We start from the raw sequence: 23,116 nt of genomic DNA on the forward strand, positions 1-23,116 counted from the left end.
CTTCCCTAGGTCCCACTATAGAGTCCTAGATCTCTTCAACCCCTACTTACTTCCCTTTATGCCAAATTCCTTGAAAACATTAACCACATTTGTTTCCGACCTTCACTTTCTCTTCTCTCATTCCTCAATCTTAGAGGCACTTAGATGGCCACAGAGCCGAGTTCAAATCCAACTTCAGAAATTAGGCAGAGTCACTGTCACCAAGGCAGTCTGTCTCAGTTTCCCCAATTGTAAAACATAGCACCTACCTTCGAAAGTCACTAAAATTGCATTCTCCAAAAGTCACCAACTATCTCCTAATTGCCTGTTCACATAATCTTCACTGTATTAAGCACCCTCTTCTCTCTAGAGCTGGGTTTTTCATAACACCACATCAAACCTCCCTTTTTTAAATTTATTTTTATTAGATACTATTTGTTTTATAATTTCCACCCCCATCTTCCCTCCCCCACCCCCACCCCACAGAAAGCAATCTGTCAGTCTTTACTTTGTTTCCATGTTGTACCTTGATCCAAATGGAGTGTGATGAGAGAAATCATATCCTTAAAGAAGAGACAAGAAGTCTAAGATGTAACAAGATCAGACAATAAGATGTTTTTTCCTAAATTAAAGGGAGTAGTCCTTGAACTTTGTTCAAACTCCACGGCTCTTTTTCTGGATACAGATGACACTCTCCCTTGCAGAGAGCCCAATATTATTCCCGATTGTTGGACTGATGGAATGAGCGAGTCCTTCAAGGTTGAACATCACCCCCATGTTGCTGTTAGGGTATACAGTGTTTTTCTGGTTCTGCTCATCTCACTCAGCATCAGTTCATGCAAATCCCTCCAAGCTTCCCTGAAATCCTGTCCCTCCTGCAAACCTCCCTAATTTTTAATGTTCTCATCTGTCCTAGAAGGAATGTACTTGTTCTTATCCAGTCAGTCTGAACTATGTTCATCCTGAGTTTCTCCCAGAATATTGATCACTAACTGGATCACCAGTTTCAGACCAGATAAAGCAAATTCAACATACTGAAACCGAATAATTCCCCCTCTCCAAACCTTTCTTCCATACAACACAATTCAGTGAAAGGAACCTTCTTCCTGCCGGCCTTCCAGTTTCATAATCTCAGCACTATCCTTAAGTCCTCATACCCTCATTCTCCCTATTTAACCAATCAGTTGCCAATCCTGCCATTTTGACCTTTCAGCATTCCTCAAACTGATTCTCAGCCATTTAGTTCAGGCCTTTATCATATCTTGCCTATAGAACTGGAACCCCTTAATTGGCCTCCCAGCCTCAATTCTCTCCATCTATCCCACACAGAGGCCAAAGTGCTTTCCTTTAAGCATTCTCCCCTACTCAACCTACTCAAGACTTACTATTGTTTCTCAGCAGGCCAAAAAGATTTGACCTAATCACTCCCCCATTCTACCAATTCTCAGCTCCCAACAGTCTCTCAATCAACTATTTTAAAAGCCCTTCACAATCTAATCTTGTTTCAAACATTTTTTGTCCCCAGGTCAATTGTATATCACTCCCCTTCCTACCCTTATTCAGCTTTCTGTATTCACCATGCTCCATCTTATCCATTTTGCCAGTTAACATACTCCTCCCTAAACTCCCTTCAGAACAGCTCAAAGACCAATTCTAAATGAAGCCTCTCTGGGACAGTCAACTGCTAGCACCCCCTTTCCAAACCACATTTTATTTAATCACTTTTTGATATTTCATATTTATCTTACATGCACTTAACTGTATTTGTTGTCTCTTACATTAAAAGTTCCACTAGAACTTTCCAGTAGGGATTATTTCATTATTCATATTCTTGATAACCAGCAAGGGAAGCACTTAAATGTTGTCATTTATTAGATTCATACAACCCAAATACCTCAAGGATGCTTCCACATTCCACAGACAAATCCACCCTCATTTACAAATAAACTGAGGCCCAGAGAGAAGATAATTCTTCTAGTTTTCTGGTATCCTGTACTTCCTGTACAATCAAAGGCTTGAGTGCATATTGAGTGCATATTCTGTCCTGGGCTCCAGAAATAGCCCAGCCCCAAGATCCATTGCTTTTGAACACTGCCAAAAAGAAAGGTAAAGATTTGGTCCAGCTTCACAGACCTTCAGATTCACAAAGTTGTTTTCAAAATCATGCAGTGTATTATCAATTTTCTGTTTATAAAGTACATTTCCTAAAGCCTTCCTCCTTTCTACTACATTCTGGAAGATATTCCCAACTGAAGTATACACAAATTGGGCCAACTGGCATATAGCATTTCCAATTTTAAAAATTAGACTTGAATTTCCAGTGTTTTTTAGTGTGAAGAAATGATAGAAAAACATTTAAAACACACTGCCCAAACATCTTTTTCCCCCTCCTCTATTAATAAAACACTTCTTAGGGATGTTTTATTTTTTTCTTTAAAGTTGATACCTTTAACAGCAAGTGAAAAAAAATCAGCATTGAATATATATCCATCCAAGGCTTGTAATCCCTGGGCTGGTCTTTGGCTTAACGTTTTGATAAATTAAAAGTATTTCTCATAGAAACCTTTAAAATGATAGCATTGTCTCAGTTTCTTCATCTGTTCAATAGGTTTCAACAACAGCTCAATCTTAATAGTTGGGTTGTTTGTGAGAATCTGCAAAAGAGAGTATTTAAGATCTCAAAGCTTGGTTTTCTGACTCCCTTCTCCAGGGTTCATTCCACATACCAGCATAACTTACGAATTTACAGAGGTGAATTCAAAATTCACCTTAAAGCGTTATATTTAAGTGGACTTTGCTAAATACTTGTTGACTGAACATTTGCAATTTATCAGAGAACTGAAGGAGGTTTAATATCCCTACAGAATGAACAGTAAAACAAGCTGCAGTCAAAAAAGGACCTTGGGTTCAAGTCCTGATTATGACACTGAACTAACAAATTCTCTAAATTTCAATTGCATCAAAAGTGAAACAGAAGGAGGCAATGTCAGTTGGTTGAGGAATACTAGCTCAGATTAGAGGGATAACTGAGAAAAATCATCTCAATTTTTTCATCTGTAAAATGAGGTGGGCAGACTAAGGGTATTGCCATCTTAGAATCATAGCATACCTAACTACCTAACATACAAGTGTTTTGGGAGATTTCCTTAGAAATGTAATGGAAACGGGAGTCAGATAAATTCACATTGAATGATTATTGGATTTATAATCAGACACAAAAAAGTCGAGATCAGCATCACAGGCTGATCAGAAATCTTCACAGGATCCTAAATGTATCAAATTCCAATAATGTAGCTATTCACTCTCAGGATTTATGATAAACTTTGTTAGAAAATATCAAATTCCAATAAGTAGCTATTCACTCTCAGGATTTATGATAAAATGTGTTACAAAACTGTCAATTTCTTCCAAACAGCATTCCATAAAGAATAACAAAACACGTTTGTCTTTAAACACATTTATTTTGAGAACTTAAATCTGCACATGTACAAAAAACATCAGAACTTTTTAGAAAAAGCCTACACAATGTTTCATTGCTTTCATCTTATCCATTAATATTCTACCATAAGGAAAAAGTTTTACAAAAAAATATATATATCATTCCAGTTTGTCTGCAGTTGAGTTAAAATATCCCTATTACATTGAGGTATTAAACTGCAAACATTGGTACTGTCAGGAAAACTGAAAATCCATTCACAAAAAACTAAACTAAAACTAAGTTATCTTTCGTGGTTCATATACAGTAACTGAAAAAAAATTTCATTTGGAAAAGTGTCTTTAAAAAAAACTTTCTCAAAATAATTCTCCATTTTGAAATGGAAATACATTTAAAATAATGATATAGTAAATCTTACCAAAATGCACCCTAGCAAAGAAAAGTTTCAAGGTTTGCAATGCCACGCTAATGACGTTTGGCTACAGTGTTCCATTTTCAAAGGAAGAAATATAATCTGGCTGGCAATTTCAACATTTCAGTGCTAAAAAGAACCCAGTCTTTTAGAAACGGACCAAAGGCACTTAAGAATGGCTCTAGTATGTTCCACAATGGCATTCTGGATCAGAGACGGCATCTGGCTGAACAGCCAGTTCCCTCCGTAAAAGAAGCGTCCAGCTGAGGTAGCATTCTGAACTGCCCCGAGCACTTAGCTAAATGCAGGTCGTGAGCTTTTTTTTATACTTATTTTAAACATAAAAGTAAACTGGTAGAGAATGGCCTTGAAAAAAGAGCTTAACCCATTTTAAGCAAGATTTTTTTTCCCCTTAAACAACTTCCCCATAAACCACCTAAGCAACAGGTCCAAAAACACCAGTAACCATCTTAGAGAATTTGAACATCAAAATATTGCCAAAGAGTTGAGCATACTTCTACCTTTGAGGCCAAATCCACAGATTTTTACAAAGATTGTTCTAGCAATCAAGCCACATGCTATAGAAGAGGGAAACTTTTGAGAACTCAATATCAGGGTCATTAGCAGCCTTTACCCGAAGTAGGGAAACTTATGCTGATAAATTGCATGTTTTAGAGAAAACTGAATCCAGTATCCAACACATTTTTTAAAAGCCACAACACATATAAAATAAATCCCTCAAAGTTTATAGACTTTTTTAAAAAGGGTAGGGAAGACAAATCTTTTCAGGGCAAAGGTGAAGCTATGTGTTTAAATTAAGCCTACTGGAAACCCACTGCCAAGTTTTACCATCAAAGTAAGAAGTGCTTGACAGAATCACCGGCCATTGCCATAGCCTGGGAAGAGCTGGCTGAGGATGGTTTGCAGGGGCTGATTCACTTGCATAGTGTAAGATTTGCCCAGATCATACCGACAAGCTGGGCAACTGTACACCTCGGCTCGGAAGGATCGATCCAAACAATCCTGCAATCAGAGTTTAGAGGATTTTAAAACAAGTTGTGAACAGGAAACCAAATGTGAAATGTCCCTCCCTCCACTCCCATTCCCATCCCTCTGATAGCCCATGCTGCACCATCACAACATTCAGGCTCTGTTCACTCCTTTGTTGAGCTGGCTGCATCCTATGCAGAGAACTTCCATCCAAATCACTGAAATGACTATCTAGGTCTCTTGCTTCCTCTACTACCTATGCCAATTCTTTATTAATAAATATGGAAAAACACCAAGCTGCCACTGAATTTTGTTAGGATCACCCAGACATTTGGCTTTAACTTCATTTCCAAAAGACTGCATTCCTAAGGGGAATTTCTACAAACTAAGATCTATTGTGAAAGATATTTATAATAAATTGTTACACAAGATCATAGGATTATAGATGTTTTGATTGAAAGAGATGGAGGAGACAATTGGGAACAGTCTATTTTATCTGAGTAGAAAGGTCATCAAAAATGCTCCTGTCAAATTCCTTTATAATTGAAATGGTATTTATAGTCAATCAGGTTGAGTTTGGGAAACTTTTGGGGTTTCTTTTTAAATCTGAAATATGTTGACTTGAACCTAAATATGCAAAACATTGTTCCAAGAAAAAGTGTCTAAGCATTTATAGAGAATTCAAGAGCTAGAAGAGATTTTACATGCCATAACTTTCCCAAAGACAAATAGTAGGGTCAAGATTCAATTAAGTAATTAATACATATGCAGGTATAATAGTAGCCATAGATTATCTTATTATAAATAAACAAGTTGAACATTAAATTTTTTTTTAAATTTGGTTGCTTAGTTTTTTAGAAACCCACTAATCAGTGGTCAGGAATATAATTAATCAAAATTTAAAATATGTAACTGCTTATCCTTGAAAGAGCTACAAGACTGTCTTCTATCTGGTCTCTAAAAATTGGGTCAGTATCTCCTCCTTTAATCATATAATGGCAATCCATTATATAGTTCACAGGAACAAATAAGTGGCTGTCAGCTCTTTATTCCATGGCCACCTTTTGACTACTTTAACAACAAAGTCTGGTGTCCTCTTCCCAGGAGAGACTGCAAAATTTCTTGGCAACAAGATGATGAGTGGAAGACACAGAGAATCAGGAGAGGGGGAAATATAATTCATGTTCTTCTTCTGGATGACTGACCAGAGAGGATAAAGATGGCCAAAGTAACAAATGGATTTGCACTCAAGTAAGAAATATAAGGAAGAGCTGAAGCTTTCAAAATTCGAGAGACAGAGTAAAATTTCCATGCTGTTTAAGGAGTCCTCCAAAAAGCTGCCCAGGATCAGGACCACCCAATCTCAACTAAAGAAACACTAAAGTCCTCCACTGTGTGCAGAGAATTGTGCTGGGCCCTAAGGGAGATACTAGGGGATTGAGAAAGACAGTCACTGTTCTCAAAGTGAAAATGTACACACATAAACACAAACACATAATTATAAGCTAGAAGACTATAAGGATATAAAATAGGTACAAATAAAGTGCTCCGAAAAGTTCAAGAAAAGATAGTTTACCACTGGACAGATTAGATAAGTTTTAAAAGATGAAGAGGTATTTGAGCTGGGTTTCTGACAGAATTTCAATATCTGTCAATAGTGTTGGAGAAACATTCTGTTTTCCAGATATAGAAAACCAAAAACAAAACAAGAAATTGTGTATATTAACAGTACATAGCAGTTTAGCTAGAATTAAAAGAGAATAATAGAAAAAAAAGAGGATAATAGAATTTCAGATTTGGACATTATTAGATATTCCACTTTACATGGAAGGCCCTTGCAGATTTCACTCCCTTTCCCCAGGTCACATGCCAAGTGAGTAGAAGAATCAGGATTAGAATACTCATCACCATCATGGCAGTATTTTCTATGATGCCAATTATCTCAACAAATAGTAATACACAACACTATAGAAAGCTACACAAAAATCTAGTGTCTTGGCCTACACAAGGCTAGACTACAAATGCTCAAAACAAAACAAGAGGACACATATTGACAAAAGAAGTAGATCCACAAGGACCTTCTAGGTCATTCAGCCTTATTTCCTTCAAAGAAACAACATTCATCTCAAATAGCCCAGGACTGACCAACATTACTTACCTTGCAAACATTATGCTGACACACAGTGGTAATTGGCCGAAACACTACCTCTTGACAGCAAATACACAAGAATGTTTCTTCCACTTTATTTAGGAATTTCTATAATTAAGAAAAAGATTGTGAGAAACCATCATAGAGATTTTGACCACATATACAAAACACAGTTCTCAAGAGGATGAATAGATAACACATCTAAGGTCCTTTCCAAGTCTGAATCCTAAGTTAAAATAATGTGCCTTAGCCCCCTGGGAAAAGGCTTGTGATTCAAGGACAAACTAGCAATTCACCTTTCTCTTAAGACATTAAAGTTTGCAAAGTGTTTTCTTCTTAACAGCACTATGAGGTTGTAGTTTAAGAATTATGATTCTCATTTTGCACAATGAGAAATAAAAGCTTGGAGAGAGACAAGGATTTGCCCAGAATTATAAAGCTAGTATGTAACAAAGCACAGCCTCAAGCTCAAGCCCAACTTGAAGACCAACTTTTACCATGAAATCAAACTGCCTCAACAGTACTTGACCAGAAAATTTGTTACTAGCTATCACCCACATACTCTGGGTCCCACAGAAGCTTAGCTCCACAATTGAAAAGTTATCCTGATACTTCCTTTGTAGTGAGTTCATAAAGACCTGGTGAAACAATCTTAGGCAGTTAGGAAAAAAGAGAAAGGAATAAGTAAAACACAAAAGTATCCAAGCTCAGAGATTTACATATGCTTTTAAACTCAAGTAGAAACTTCTGAACTGGATATAATATTCAAAGAGCAGATCAGCACTGAACCCTACTATAAAGGCCCCTCTACTAAGACAGTATCTTATGCAAAAATAAAAGTATCCCAGTCACCACCTTACTTTTTGAAACAATCTATCTTTCTGGGCTGTTCCTGTTGCTATTTTGGTCATTCATTCTGGAAGAGGACAACAGCCATCAGGGAGGTGAGAGCTGAATGTGAGAGTTGGATTTAAGTAAGGAGGGTCCCTGCAGTCACCAGCCATGGATACAGTAGGAGACTTTGGTCTTTTTAAACTAAGCTTTTTAAGAGGGCTCAGTTTAGAGCGGCTAGGTGGCCAGCCTTAGAGTCAGGAGTACCTGGGTTCAATCCGGTCTCAGACACTTAATAATTACCTAGCTGTGTGGCCATGAACTAGCCACTTAACCCCATTTGCCTTGAAAAAATCTACAAAAAAAAAAAAGAGGGCTCAGTTTGATAGAGATAAAGCCCATTCAGTGATTTAGGCAAAAAAGAAAGAAATGAAACAAAGAATGGCTTCTTTAGTATTGCTCCTCCCTCCCCCACTCTACCCCTCCCTCCCAAAAAAACCTGGGAGGTAAAGACCTTTAAGAGTTTCTGGGTAAAAAAAAAAATGGCTTTTTACTTTCACTCTGACTCATACAGGGTTTAAATAATCCTAACCTAAAGAGATCAAGGATAGAAGGAAAGGTCCCTTGTATACAAAATATTTATGGCACCACTTTTTTCTGGTAGGTGAGCACTGGAAAGAGTAATAGTGCATGCCCAATGAATAGGGAACAACTGAACAAACTGTGATATGATAATAGCCATTAGGTGGGGCAAGAGTGCACAAGAGTCAAGCATTGCCAATAACCCAGAAACTGGTAAACAGTTAACAAACTTTAAAAAAAAAATCAAACAGATAATTGTTAATATCTGGTTTTCTAAGTCCATATGCAGTTTAGGATCACTGCCCCTTTTCTAGCCGTGTTTGAAACCACTAACAAAAATGGATAGAGGGGCCAGGACTTGACTGACTATGCAAGTCAATTAAGCACCGTTTTCTACTCTAAATAGGAGATAATCGTGTCTACTTTCTGGGGTAAAATAAGAAAACATGTACTTATAATAACACTGTGGAAATCTCATCACCCTATATAAATGTTTATTACAAAATACTACTTAAACCAGAACAAATGACAAATGAAATATCCTGAGAAATTTACAAAGACTGGGATAAACTGATACAAAACAAAGCAAGCAGAACCAAGAAAATAATTTACATAATGACCACTTGAGAAATGGAGTAATCAACTAGGTGATAGTGGAACATATTACCTTCTTTGGGAGAAAGACATCTCCAGGTGTGGAGAAAGGCACATACTATCTATCAGCCACACTTTATGTGTTATGTGTGTTTCACTTTATTATACATGATAATTGATTATATTTATCCTTCATTCTGGAAGAAGACCACACCACAACATCAAGGAAATGATGCCATGGCATGCATTTGAATTGGATTGGGGGGGGGGGGAGGATCGTTTTAAGTCACCAGCTTTACTTTCTCCTCCAGAGAGCCATTTGGGTCCAGCGGCCAGATATGAATCAGGAAGACTGAAGACAGTCCTGGATGTGAGGTAATCAGGGTTAAATGACTTTCCCAAAGTCACAGAACTAGTGAAGCATCTGAGGTCAAATTTGAACTCCGGACTTCCTGATTCCAGGGTCAGTGCTCTATGCACTGAACCACCAAGCTGCCCTATTACTATACTTAATTGTTATGAGGAATAGTTCTATGTGTGGAAAAGGATAGAATCACTGGGAAGTGATGGTGATTTTAAAAAAATCATTAAAATGGATAAAATCACCTAGCTTTCTCAAAAGATAAGGACCTCTGAAGCAGTGACAGGTAGGAAAGCACTAAAATGTCATTATAGTAGTCTGATGTTTTTGGAGGATTGGGAATTCCTAATAGCAAAATAAGTCTAAGAGACCATCTGATACACTGAACTCTAAAACAATATATTTGTATACACTAGTCACTTTGCCTGCATCTCAAAGGTTTTCATGTTCAATTTGTGCTATCCATTAATAATCACTTCAAAATTTTCCTTAAGAACACATCAAAATAAATTACTTATTCGATGCTCCAAAAAGACTTGTGGTTTCATAGGCATCGAATTCTCTGATGAAAATCACAACAAATTGTCTTTATGAGTAATATGCCTCAAAAGAACAAGAAAGAGAGAGATAATAGGTAGGAAGGAAGGAAGGAAGGGAGGGAGGGAGGAAGGAAGGAAGAATAGAATAGATCCCCCCCTTGGCCATCAACTTTTTGGGTCAAGGTCTCTCTGCATCTGGCTCTCTATGTTCTCAGACTACAAAAACTGTCTCTGATTTTTTTCCTTTGTAGTGGCTTCGGCAGCTTACATGCTCTGGCACAGGGTTTCAAAATCCAGATTTAATACTACATTTCAATGAGGTTATCAAAATAGGACCTTAGTAAAAGTCTATATTACATATGTGCCAGCCTCTCAATGATCAGAAATTAACTCCAAGCATATCTATCCAGTTGATTCAGGTCCTTTAACAAACAACCTTAGAAATAAAATTTCCACACCTACCGGCCCATCCTTCAGTGCACCTAATACTTCATTCCACAGTTTTTCATTGGATTCATCATTCTTGATGAGAGTCTTCTGCTGGGAGGTGAGCTTATATGGTTCTACTTTAGTTTTCTTGGACATTGTATTGGGAGAGGTCAGAAAGGTCTCTCTACCCCCTAAAAGAAAGAACATCTGGTCAGCCCAAGGGAACTCTGACTTGAAGTAAAGCTGCAGGAGGAACTCTGCTGCTCAAATACCAACCTGCTGTCTTCCTTTTCCTCTTCCCTTTTCCTTTCCTTGGGGATGTCACTTCCTCATTATCACTTTTATTATTCTCTTTTTCTTTCTCTTTGTTAGCAACTGCTTCTAAATATCCTTCAGGATACTGAAAGACAGAAACAAAATCAAATGAAAAAATCCACAAAGTGCATCAAATATATAAACTTTCTATCACTCCTAGTTTCTGAGATCTCTACAATCTCAAGTTATTTACTGACCAAACTCATCTTAATATTTGCCAACATAAATGCTCTCCTGAAGTTAATACCATTTCATGTTTCTCCTCTAACCATTCCAGATACATTGCAGTCTTCAGGCTTTTTCATTTGCTAGTCATTTATCCACAAATCACCTCTCTTGCTCATCCTCAAGATTCTGACTCCATTCTTGACCTCCAGGAACGTGTTCTCCAACCACTTTCAGATACATTCATTTCTCCAAGTCTTCTAACTTCTAAGATATCTACAGTCAATATTATTCATTTTAGTCTTATTTAACTCATTAACTGAAGGTTTGAATACCCCTTTCTAATGTCCTTAATTCAGAGAGCATTCAGCAGGGATTCAAGAAATTTTTGTTTTTGTTTTTGCAAGGCAAATGGGGTTAAGTGGCTTGCCCAAGGCCTCACGGCTAGGTAATTATCAAGTGTCTGAGACCGGATTTGAACCCAGGTACTCCTGACTCCAGGGCCAGTGCTTTATCCACTGGGCCACCTAGCCGCCCCCAAGAAATATTTGTTGAAAAGAATCACTTAAGTGTTTTACTAAAACATGCACTACATCCTTTGATAACATGGAACATACATTTTACCAGAAAAGTTGTGAAAAGATTCCAGCATGAACTTGGAGGGCTTAAGTGAATTCTTAAAGTCTCAACTTTTTCAACTTCTTGATTTGTGAAAATATAAGGAAGAAAATAGAGGGGTTTTTTTTTTGCAAGGCAATGGTGTTAAGTGACTTGCCAAAGGTCACACAGCTAGATAATTATTAAGTATCTGAGGCCATATTTGAACTCAGGACCTCCTGACTTAAGTGTCAGTACTCTATCCATTGTTCCATCTGGCTGCCTAAAAATAAAAATCTTCCATCAAGGTTTAAACATTTTCACTTCAAGTAAACGTTTCTGACTTGGATTTATTTTATATTCAGTTTTTCATAGCCTAAAACTCCCTATTATGCCAAAATTATTCTAAAAAGACAATCTTTATGATCCCAAGAATATAGGATCAATTCATACTCCTGATAAAAATTAGTCCTACACCAATTAATGCACTCCAAACTGACTTGCCACCACAGAGGGAGCTCTTTGATTAACATCAGAGGTATGAGGGTGATGGAACAGCCATCCAGTGTGCTGGACTTGGAGTCAGGAAGACCTACATTCAAACCCTGCTTCCTTAATCACCTAGCTATGTGACCCTATACAAGTTATTTCAACTCCCACCCCAACACTTCATCTGTCAAAGAGCACATACCTCCCAGGGAAGTTGTGAAAAATTAAATGAGATAACATATTAGCAAACTTTAAAACACAATCTATACATGTTAGTTGTATTATTAAGTAAAGTCAGGTAAGATTTAGAATCTCAGAAAACTTAGGACCTACAGAAGAAAGACAGGGAAATAAAAGGCCAATATCTGACCCCAGCAATTAAACTCAAAAACAATACAACCCCCCCCCAAAAGAGGGGATGTTGTTCTTCTGGCTCCACATTTTTTCCCATTTCAAATTTTCCATTGAAAAGGGCATTAAAAATAGAACTACCAATGGTGCTCAAAGTTGGTTAATGTTTTATGCTCCTGTAATCAGAGAGGGGGGAATATATAATTATCTAACACAAAAAAAAGGACAGGACAATTCCAAGAGTCAACAACAGTCCCAAAAGAAAAAAACTTCTAATGGTTTAAAATAAGAGCTCAAATTTATATGACATTTTAAGGTTTTCAATGGTTTGAGCCTCATAACATATGGAAATTTACAGCTTAAGACAGAAAAATTTAGAGAAGTTATTAAGTGATCTGCATAGTCCCCATAGGTAATGAGCCACCACACAGGGTTTGGAATGTAGACTCACTCTCTGCCTCCTAATCCTCTCTATCCTAACCTATAAACAGTGAGTAGGGTCCATTTAATTGTATTCAATATGAATTAAGATAGAAGCCATATACAATCAGGTAATTTACCACAGGAGACAATACTAAAGAAAGGATAATGGATTTGCAATTGGCAACCTGGGCTCAAATCATAGCCTGAATGCTTATTGTGTGACTATGTGAAAGTCACATAACTTATAGCTAAGCCTGTCTCTTCTGCTACAAAACAATAGTTATAGCTGTATGAATTAATTAACGGACCCATGGGTAAAGGCTTTTATAAATCGTTTAAAGCACTACACTAAGAGCAGGAATTATTAAACATTGTTTCCCTAACTCCAATTGTGTGAACCATACCAAAGGCAGGACTTGAACCCTAGACCTTCCTATAAAAAATTAGGAGACGATTCCACTTCTCCTTCGGACAGCAATTATTATAAAAGTAACAAGTAGAGTTACATACTACATACACCATGCTCAGTAAATCTGAACAATTCAGTTTTGCTCACAAAATGGAAGACATCATACACAGCATCATCCCACATAGTTCAAAAGCTTTCTAAAGCTCTCTATTACTCAGCAACTAAAGCCATAAAACCTGCCCTTCAAGGTCCTATACAATCCAACACAAAGACCCTCCTTCATGCATTCCTGTCTGTACTTTGGCCCATGCTCTCTCCATTACTTCTGTATACCATAATCTTACTTGTTCTTCAAGGCCCAATCCAAAGACTACTTTCTTCTGGAAACTTTCCCTAATCAACTTGAAAATCTTCTACCTTTACTCAAATTTCTTAGAACACTTTATCTAGATCCCTCCTTTGTATTTATCACTTCAGCCCAGTGTCTTCCTGTGGTTACATATACCTCTTCCATTAGATTGAAATCTTTTTGTGGAAAGACTTTACCTTTACCTCTGACACCTAGAAGGGTACAGATACATAATACATGCTTACCAAACAAAACCAAGAAAATAATATACAACAATTCAACAATATAATGGGAAAAAACATCAACAACATCAAACTAGACACTGTAATGGTAATGCTCAAAGAAGAGAAATCTATAATTCCCTCTCATCTTTGTAGAGAATCAGGGATATGGAACATTGTCCATGGTACCAGATTTAGTTGGTTTGTTGGTTAGTTTTGCTCAAATGTTTTTCTCCATCTTTTAATTTTTAGTCTGTTACAATAAGCAATAGCTCTCTGAGGAGGGGAGGAAGGCTAAATTTGAAAATAAGTGATATGGAAAGAAAAAAGCCAGTTAAAATTTTAAAGAACAAAATAAATGTTTACCAACTTGAATATAATCCCCCATAAGACATAGCAAATTTTTCCTATATATAAAAGGCACATAAAATTAATTTGTATTTAAAGACTTGACCTGGAAAAACTAGGTAGACAGTGTTCCCTAGTCAAGGATAATTGGCTTTGAGGATATAATTAGCAATTACTAGCCCATCCTCCACAGAGAAATCTGCCAATACAATATAATCCAAAACAGGCCTTGTCCTGACTTTACCTGCATTGTTAAGCCAAGTTTCTTCATTCTGTCTTTTCCTTCCCTTGTCCATGGGCCAGGTTCATCATCATCCCTCCTGAGGAGGTACCGCCACACAAGGAAACCTGATTTCCCTTTTTCAGGCCAATACTTCACCACCTGTAAAAGGTTGCAAAGTAAGTATAAATGACACCCAACGTCCCCCAAACAAAACTCATCCAGTCAACACAGAAAAAAAAAAAATTGCTTTTAACACTAAAAAGAGGAAAAACTCAAACCAGAAGTTACCTTGTATATTCCATCATATCGATTCCCTTCAGCTGGGGCATATTTACTGTGTTTCCCTCCTTTAACATTTCTCACCACCCTAACTGGTTTCCCAGCTCGCCAGTCCTTGGCTTCAGCTCCACCTCGATCATTGATAGGAGCACTGCAGTTCAAAGCTAGAGCTCTAAGAAATCATAGGATAGAAACATTAGGAAATAGCAGTCTGACCCAGCAATACCACTACTATTAAGTCTATATCCTAAAGAGTTTAAAAAAAAAGAAAAAAAGGAAAAGGATTTGTATATACAAAAATAGTTATAGCAGCTCTTTTTGTGGTGGTAAAGAATTAGAATGTGAAGAGATGTCAATCAATTGGATAATGTCTGAATAAGGTATGATATGATTATGATGGAATATTATTGTTCTATAAGAAATAATGAGCAGGATGGTTTCAGAAAAACCTAGGATGACTTATATGAAGAGATATAAAGTAAAATGAGCAGAACCAGAACAATGTACCCAGGAATAGCAATATCATATGATGACCAACTGTAAATAATTTAGCTATTCTCAGCAATACAAAGATGAAAAATACAATGCCCGTCCAGAAAGAACTACAGATCGAAGCATACTTTTGACAAATTTTCTCTATTTTTCCTAGATGATTTAGGAGGGAGACAAGGGATCTGTGTTTTCTTTCATAATACAACTAATGTAGAAATATATTTTTCATGACTGTACCAAATTGTTTGCCTTCTTATCAACTAGAAGGGGAGAGAAAGAATATGGAACCTAGAATTTTTTTAAAACATTAATTGTTTTTAAATATAATTTTTTAACTAGGAAAACAAATTAGTTTTGCTTTTCTTCCAAGTTTAACAGCAAAGCATTCTTGCTTAATACTATTAACTGAGTAAATATTTCCCTCTAGACTAAGTTCACTTAAGAACTTGACAGTAACCAGAAAAGAAATCATAAAATCATGAACCTGTTCATGTTGGTGAGTTTTTGATCACAGGACTGTTCTGCGGTCCGTTTATTGCCAGAAAGATCTCTGCCCCCACTGCCTGTATAAGTGAAAGAGTTGCCATGGTCCTGAAGTGGAGAAACACACAGAGCAAGGCTTCGTTAAACCTATCTAGCTGAGCAGGGAACAAGATAAGACTCCACCTGGGAGTTCCTATTACAGACACTCACAATTAAGAAATATCACTTACTACGTCATCTTCATAGCCCCCTGCCAGGACCAGAGAGTATGCACCATCATTGCTTCTGCCATGTATACCTGCCACATGGGGCCTATGGACACCAGACTCACTCACCTAGAAAAGGAAGGCACAGCAAATCATATTTTCAAAAACCCCAAACCCCCAAAGTTAACTTCTAGATTTTAACATATATATATATATATATATATATACATATTTAACATATATTTTTAACATATACATATATATATATATATATTCATTTTAGTTGGACAACTTTAAATTTAAAATAAATTACCATAAATCTTTTGTACTCATAAAAATTTAACTTGCAAGATAGAAGAGATCAAGTCAACTAATTAAACCAATATTTAAAATAATGAATGCTCTCTGTAATATCCCCAATAGTGGTCATCTACCCCCCACTTAAAGACTTTCAGAAATGGAACAGAGGGAACACTCAAACCTAACATGGTAACATTTAGAACTGGTGGTCATACTTGTGGACTAATAGTAAAAATCATGGCAGAGTAAAAAGCACACTGGCCTAGGGGTCTAGAATAATTGAGTTCAACTCCTTTCTGTTACTATGTGACCTTGAGCAAGTCACTTGACCTTTATCAGTTTCCTCATCTAAAAATAGCAGTTAACCCAGAGGATCTCTCAGATGAATTCCAGCTCTAACATCTAACATTTAAATATAATTCCTTCAAAAAAAAAAAAACCAGTTTAAACACAATCTTAGCCCTTGAAATAATTTTGGAGGGGCTGGGATAAGGTATCTTTATTTCTGCTGTGGGGGGTGGTGCACTGGTTGGCATAAATGTCATTCTAAGACCTTAAGTGTCTCCTTCCCAAAAGAATTTCTTTTGACATAAGACTAGACCACAAACCAAAGCCATTCAAAATCCTTTATCTTACTACCTTAGCTAACCCAAGGTTCAAGAAACATCAAAGCACTGAAATATCACCACAAACTCACAAGGCCTGCCATGTTATACCTGCACTCTGAACTTCCACATGGTACCAACAGGAATCCCAGGGATTGGTCCATAATGATTAGAAGGCACAATAGTGCATTCTCTTGTTCGACCAACGCATGCCATACCCTATATTAAGAAGAATAATTTTTGGGGGGAAAAGGTCAGTAAGAAAACCTTAATGAATCATTAAAATATCAAGATGAAATAAAAAGTTGTTTCCCACACCTTGCCCCAATCTCTCTGAGATGATGAAGTAGCAGATGCCATCTTTGCCTTCTTTTTACTCTCTTTTAACTTCTCCCCTGCCAAGACCACTTCACTGGCATCATTCCGACATTCAGGGCAATACCTACAATTATAAAGTTGTAAACTTATCCACTGGACATAGTAGAGAAAATGTGTAAAAGATTAGGACATATTTCTTACTTAAAGTGTCATAGAACATTTATCCTGAAAAAACAAAACTGCAAACCTTCAGTCTCCCTTACTTGCACTTCAAAGGATATTTTTTATAAAATCTTATCATTTCTATGCCCACATTTCTTCTCTACTCCACCACAGCCATTACCCTAGGTTAGACTCTGATCATGTCTCTTCTGAACTACTGTTAATACTCACCTAAATAGTCACCCTGCCATTAATCCTCCCTTTTTTCTAATCTATCCTCCAAGCATACCAATATAATTTCTCAAAGTAGGAATCTAATCATGTCACTCCTCTACTCAATACCACTGCAATGGCTCTAGGGCAAAATAAAAACTCCTTCACTTGGAATGGAAAGCTCTTCACGATTTTCTCTTAACCTGTCTCTTTTCAGGCTTCTTAGGCATTTCTCCCCAACTTGGATCAGTCAAAATGGCTTCTATCACACTATTCCCTTTCCTCTCTCCCAGTCTTTGCCCTTGCTGTCCATTAAGCCTGCAATGCTCTCCCCTCATCTATATTTCTGAGAACCCCAGGCATCCCCCAAAGCTTAACAGTAGAGCCATCTTATACTTAGACATGTACATGCAATCTCCCCTGCAGTGCAGTTCCTCATGAGCAGGGGCTAATTCATCTTCAGCTCTGCATACCTAATGTCAAGTAGTCTGATACATCCTATTCTACCAACATCTGGAAGAAGCAGCTCTGCTATAACAAAGACTGGCCTGAAGACCATTGCCAAGGCTGCTCTTTCCTACTGTGTGATCTTGAGTAACCCACTTCTCCATGCTGGGCCTGTTTCCTCACCTATACAAAGGTGCAATGACCGACATTAAAAGTTTTGTTAATTTTCAAACAATAAAATGCAAATTATTTTTAACAAAGCTAACAGAGGCTTCAGAAACCCCATCCCTGGCTCTCTACCATAGAATCCCCACCTCACATAAGGGAGCCCTCAACCCACTTGGTTCTATTGCTTTAGTATCTTTCAAAAAAAATTCTCCATCTATAATCCATTTGCCTCTCCCTACAAAACCTCAAGTCTCACCATGTGACTCTGTCTGGTTCCCTGAATTTCCCCAAAGTGCCTCAACCCTTCTTAATCACTTCAAGAGACTGGGCACCATAGGGGAGGGCAGGTATCTCAGTGCCTCCTCTGCCTTGCTCTTCTAAGATCTGGCCTGGCATATCTGAGCTCCACAGACAGATGCCAGCTATTTCACGTTCCTTTTTTCAACTTTCCCAACCCAACCTCAACCCATCAAATCTAGCACTTTGAAGAAACAGCCCTCTAAGGTGTTCTTTAATTCCCCAAACCAAGAACCATAGAGAAGGGGATTTGTCAGTCTCTCCCAACCCTCCCCCCAGCAACTGCAGCCAGGGCAGTGAGGGCAGCATGGAAACTCACCAGTCTTCATCATCAGGGATCCTGCTCAGAGGGGGGCTGAGGCAGTAGATGTGGAAGGCCATATCACACTCATCACACATCAGTTGCTTGTCGGGGTCTTGCTTTCCTCCACACACATAGCAGGCACACATTCTACAGGTCTTGTTGGGGTTATCTTTACAGTGTTTACAAATGGGGCCACTCTGTCCTAAACACAGAGGGTCATGAAGCAGAGGCAGACACAAACACAAGCAAAGCACATCAGTTTACCAATGTTAGAGTGGGAGAACAACACTAAAACACTTCACAGGAAAACACTGAAAGGGATTATCAGGACTCACTTTTTAAAGGGTTTTCGAAACGAACAGGGCTCACACTACCAGGCTCCTCAATCTTGTAAACTTCATCCACAAAAGTTATTCTACAATCATTCAGGGAATCCCCAGCATCCCTAAAAGAAATTCAAAATATAAAATTCAGCTTTTACTATGACAATCACTCACTTATTCTTTCAATAGTCTTAATTCAGTTAATTAATTCAAGAAAGTTCATATTCACTACAATAGCTACTGAAAAACTGTCAATATCCCCCAAAATGGGGGGGGGGGGTGTATGAGAAAGGGGAATTTATAGAGGGATGAACCTAATAGAAGATAGTCTGAAGATGTATACCTCTTTTCCTATGCCTTATCTTACTCTCTCTGGGCCAAAGCTTCAGATTTAACAGTTACCCTGAGACTCCCTGGGTCACTAGACCCTTTCTATTATCATTTTTCCTATACTCATAGGAGGCAGAATTCTAAAAGATATTAGTAATCCCACAATGGCCAAACAATATAATCCAATCCAACATTTATTAAGCACCTACTTAACAGGTGGATAGGTGGCACAGTGGATAAAGCTCCAAGTCTGGGATCAGGGGCTGAGTTCAAATCTGACCTCAGACAATGACTTGCTATATGTCCATTTTACTGTCCTCATCTAGATAGTAACACTACTTCCCTCACAGGATAGTTGTGAGGATCAAATGGGATATATGTTAAGCATCCAGCATATTATAAGTGTTTATTCTCTTCTTTTCCTCTACTATGGGTAAAGCACCATGTTAAGAGATAACAACTGATAAGTTCATCAGAATATGTGTTAAAAGGTTCTTTCAATATTAAGTCTAAGGGAGAAAATGGAACTCAACAAGGAAAGGATAAAGGCACCTGGAATAGACCTTAAAAGGATAGACACCGATGGGCAGGAAGAATGCTGAAGAACAAAGAAGTACAAAAGGTAGCTATGTTTTCTTCTGTTCTCTTAAAACATATATATATATATATACACACACACACACACATATATATGTATATATATATATGTATATGTGTATATATATGTATATATACACATATATATATATGTATATATATATGTGTGTGTGTCAAGAGGCAGGAGAAGGGTGGGAAGGAAGCTTGACGTCAGGTGACTAATCTCTGTGGCTAACAAGTATAGGATGCACACTCCACCTAAAAGATATGGTAACAAACTGCTCCTTTCAAAACTTTATGTCTAGACATGAATAAGGCATTAACAGGGAGGAATTTTCTAGCACCATGAGTCAATTGTGGATGGGCAAAGGAAGACAGTAACCAAATACTTCTCAATACAACTGTTAAAAGGATTTATGAGTTTACCTAGAAGTGTATGAGGTCATATTAGCACCCATCTCCAAGCATTACTTAACTTGGCACTGGTACTACATCTCCATTACACAGAAGCATATGGGGTAGAACTGGCCAGGAACTCAGAAATCTAATGTCATCAGATGCGAGAAGATTGTCAGATAGGAGTTGGGCTTGAACTCAGGTCCTATCTCCAAATGTCAGGTTCTTTTCACCAAAGCAGATTATTTTACAAGGGACTAAACAACTTTTCCAGAGTCATCATTATCTTTTTGCTAAGATTGCTAAGAACTGGGGCGGCTAGGTGGCGTCACAGTGGATAAAGCACCGGACTTGGAGTCAGGAGTACCTGGGTTCAAATCCGGTCTCAGACACTTAATAATTACCTAGCTGTGTGGCCTTGGCAAGCCACTTAACCCCATTTGCCTTGCAAAAAACTAGATTGCTAAGAACTCCCTAGAAATTAATTCAGAGATAATAATTATACATTTTAACCAATTTTTCACATAGTACAGAATGTTTAAATCAATTCACTTCCTTTAATCTAATCCACATATCTCTTACCATGCACATAAAATCTTAAAATTAAGAGAAACTTCTTTGATCAATTAGTCCAAAGTTTTACAGATAAGTAGACAGAGTGGAGAAAAGAAATATCTATCCAAACAACTAACTCATAGCAAATTCAGGACTAGTGCACAGGTCTTGACTCTGTTATGGGTCTCATAGTTCCCAAACTGCAGTTCATGTCTTTTGAAAATGTCAGTCAATGTTAACTTATTTCCTTGACTCAAATCTGTGATTTCATCAGTGTGGAAAACTTCTAAGAGAGTAATCCTATCCACAGAAATAGACTGTCTATAACTTAGAAGTTCAGAGTTAACCAATTGTCTGGATCCTGAGAGGTTAAATGACTTTCACCCTACGGTCAGAGTCAATTTGCATCAAAGGCCATCCTTGAACTCAGGTCTTTCTCATTCCAAGGTCAGTTCTCTATTCCACCCCACATAATTTGTAACAACCTCACTGAAGGAATGAATGTGGGTTAAAGTTACTTCCTCTTTCTGGCTCACAAATTTTATTAAAATGAAAGATCTGGATTAGATCAGAAGTGTCAAAAACACAGTCTATGACACTTCCAAGATGCAACCCAAACCAAATTAAAATGCAATTGGGACATATTTAACAAAATAGATAAAAATGCATTAAAATATAGAAAACAGTACTTTTACAAGTCAATATGAGGCCTTGCAGCCCCCATTTCTAAACTGAGTTTAACATTGATACTCAATGATTCTAAACTAAATTAGGCTCCTCTAATGTCTCTAATTTTTCAAGAAATCACTATGGTCAACATTTCAATTACAGCAAGTTACTATGACATTATGAGGTATGCTACTACTACATTCAGCAATCAAACACAACTTACCCAAGCAGTAAATTTGCATAGATCTCTTTAATAGTCCTAGTTTCCCGTTTTCGAAGGATCTCAGCATCATACCAGAAGCCCCTCTCTTTGGGCTCATCGGGATTATAATTCACCATCACAATTTGTCCAACTTCCAGTTGATGCCATTTCAATATTGTCCGGGCCCGAGCTCTTACATCTTTTGAACTCAATTTCACAACACCATTTTCTGGATAGCTTTAAAATAAAAAGCACAGTAATCAACTAACACATATACGTATACTATATATGAAAAACTAAATTCCCCTCCCTTGAAATGAATTATTCCAAATTATGCCAAGATTAGTCAACAACAACTAATTTACAATTTATATTTTATATATTATAATTTATAATTTAAATTTAAGGGGTGCAGTTCTCTATACACATTATCTCATTTGTTCTTGACCCTTATGAGTTGAGTGTTATTACCTCATTTTATAGGTTGACCAATTTTTGTCCATGGTGATAAATAAGTCTCTGAGGCATTTCAAACACAGTCCTCCTGACTCTTAAGACCAGCACTCTTTATACTATTCCACAATTAATTTTCATGCTTATGCAACAACCATTAACCATTTTTCTTTCATGTGACCCCCAAAAGTGTTTTAAGTATTGAACTCTTACCCGGGGATAAACTAAATGAGAAACCCACAAATTATCTATTAGGGACCAATCAGAAATCACAAACCAACTCCAAACTTACTCTTCATACTTCACATGATAGATAATATCCTCTTCAGCTACTTGGCCATCTCCACTATTACTGGATTCACTGGCTGCTGCTCTTTCTTTCCTTGTAACATTTACCAATATGGCTTCAAACCATGCTCCCATGTTCATATCCCGGGCATCAACATATTCATTAATCTACAGATAAATAAGGAAAAGCTCTTCACTGATCTTGGTTTTTCCAATTTTCAACACTTTAACTCTAGTTCATTCACTGCAATTCAACAGATATTAAGGACCTACTGGGTACAAAGCTGCTCTGCTCAGAGTTGGGGGAAGATACAAAGTTTAGATAAGACACAATCCCTGACTTCAGAGTTTAGAATCTAATGGGGGATACGACAGATAAATGAAATATAAAATAATACAGTTAGGACATTATAGCAACATAAAACAAAATGCTACAAAAGGTCAAGATGAGGAAGAGTCTAATGTGGCAAGTTTAAAAGGATGAGCCTGAATACCATCCCCCCAACCCCCATCATGTGGCAAAAATTAATAATTACTGAGGTCAAACACTCATTCTTAGACCATCCTTCACCTACTATTTGAATCATTCCCATATTTGATCTTATTATTTCAAGCATTAGCAATGATCCCAAGGTATGCTTTCATCTTTTCTTAGTAATTAATTCAATTGCATCCTATCAATAATTAGTTGGTTCAAGCCCCCCACTCCAGGGCAATAAAGATCATTTATTAAATTAACTGGAAAAATCCCTTTTCCAATAGTAATTGTTCATATTTCTTTGTATTAAATCCCTTAATTTTCATAGGTAAATGGCGAAACTGTTGAATGTAAAATTT

General features: G+C 37.3%; 1 protein-coding gene across 3 annotated transcripts in view; it reads right to left on the reverse strand.

Moving 5' to 3' along the window:
• Positions 1–3,420: 3,420 nt before the first annotated feature.
• Positions 3,421–23,116, reverse strand: part of UHRF1 (ubiquitin like with PHD and ring finger domains 1) — a 39,596-nt gene continuing 19,900 nt past the window's right edge. For all 3 annotated transcript variants that reach the window (XM_074203936.1, XM_074203934.1, XM_074203935.1), the window contains exons 4-17: positions 22,284–22,447; positions 21,560–21,775; positions 18,802–18,911; positions 18,482–18,668; positions 16,876–16,999; positions 16,669–16,776; positions 15,677–15,781; positions 15,448–15,554; positions 14,481–14,643; positions 14,214–14,351; positions 10,579–10,702; positions 10,336–10,493; positions 6,976–7,074; positions 3,421–4,850 (exon numbers count right to left, since the gene is read on the reverse strand). In XM_074203936.1, the coding sequence (XP_074060037.1) occupies positions 4,704–4,850; positions 6,976–7,074; positions 10,336–10,493; positions 10,579–10,702; positions 14,214–14,351; positions 14,481–14,643; positions 15,448–15,554; positions 15,677–15,781; positions 16,669–16,776; positions 16,876–16,999; positions 18,482–18,668; positions 18,802–18,911; positions 21,560–21,775; positions 22,284–22,447 (1,950 nt within the window). In that variant the 3' untranslated portion in view covers positions 3,421–4,703. The remainder of the gene's footprint in view (positions 4,851–6,975; positions 7,075–10,335; positions 10,494–10,578; positions 10,703–14,213; positions 14,352–14,480; positions 14,644–15,447; positions 15,555–15,676; positions 15,782–16,668; positions 16,777–16,875; positions 17,000–18,481; positions 18,669–18,801; positions 18,912–21,559; positions 21,776–22,283; positions 22,448–23,116) is intronic.

Source organism: Macrotis lagotis, chromosome X, assembly GCF_037893015.1.
Source record: "Macrotis lagotis isolate mMagLag1 chromosome X, bilby.v1.9.chrom.fasta, whole genome shotgun sequence".
NCBI classification, from domain to species: Eukaryota; Metazoa; Chordata; class Mammalia; order Peramelemorphia; family Peramelidae; genus Macrotis; species Macrotis lagotis.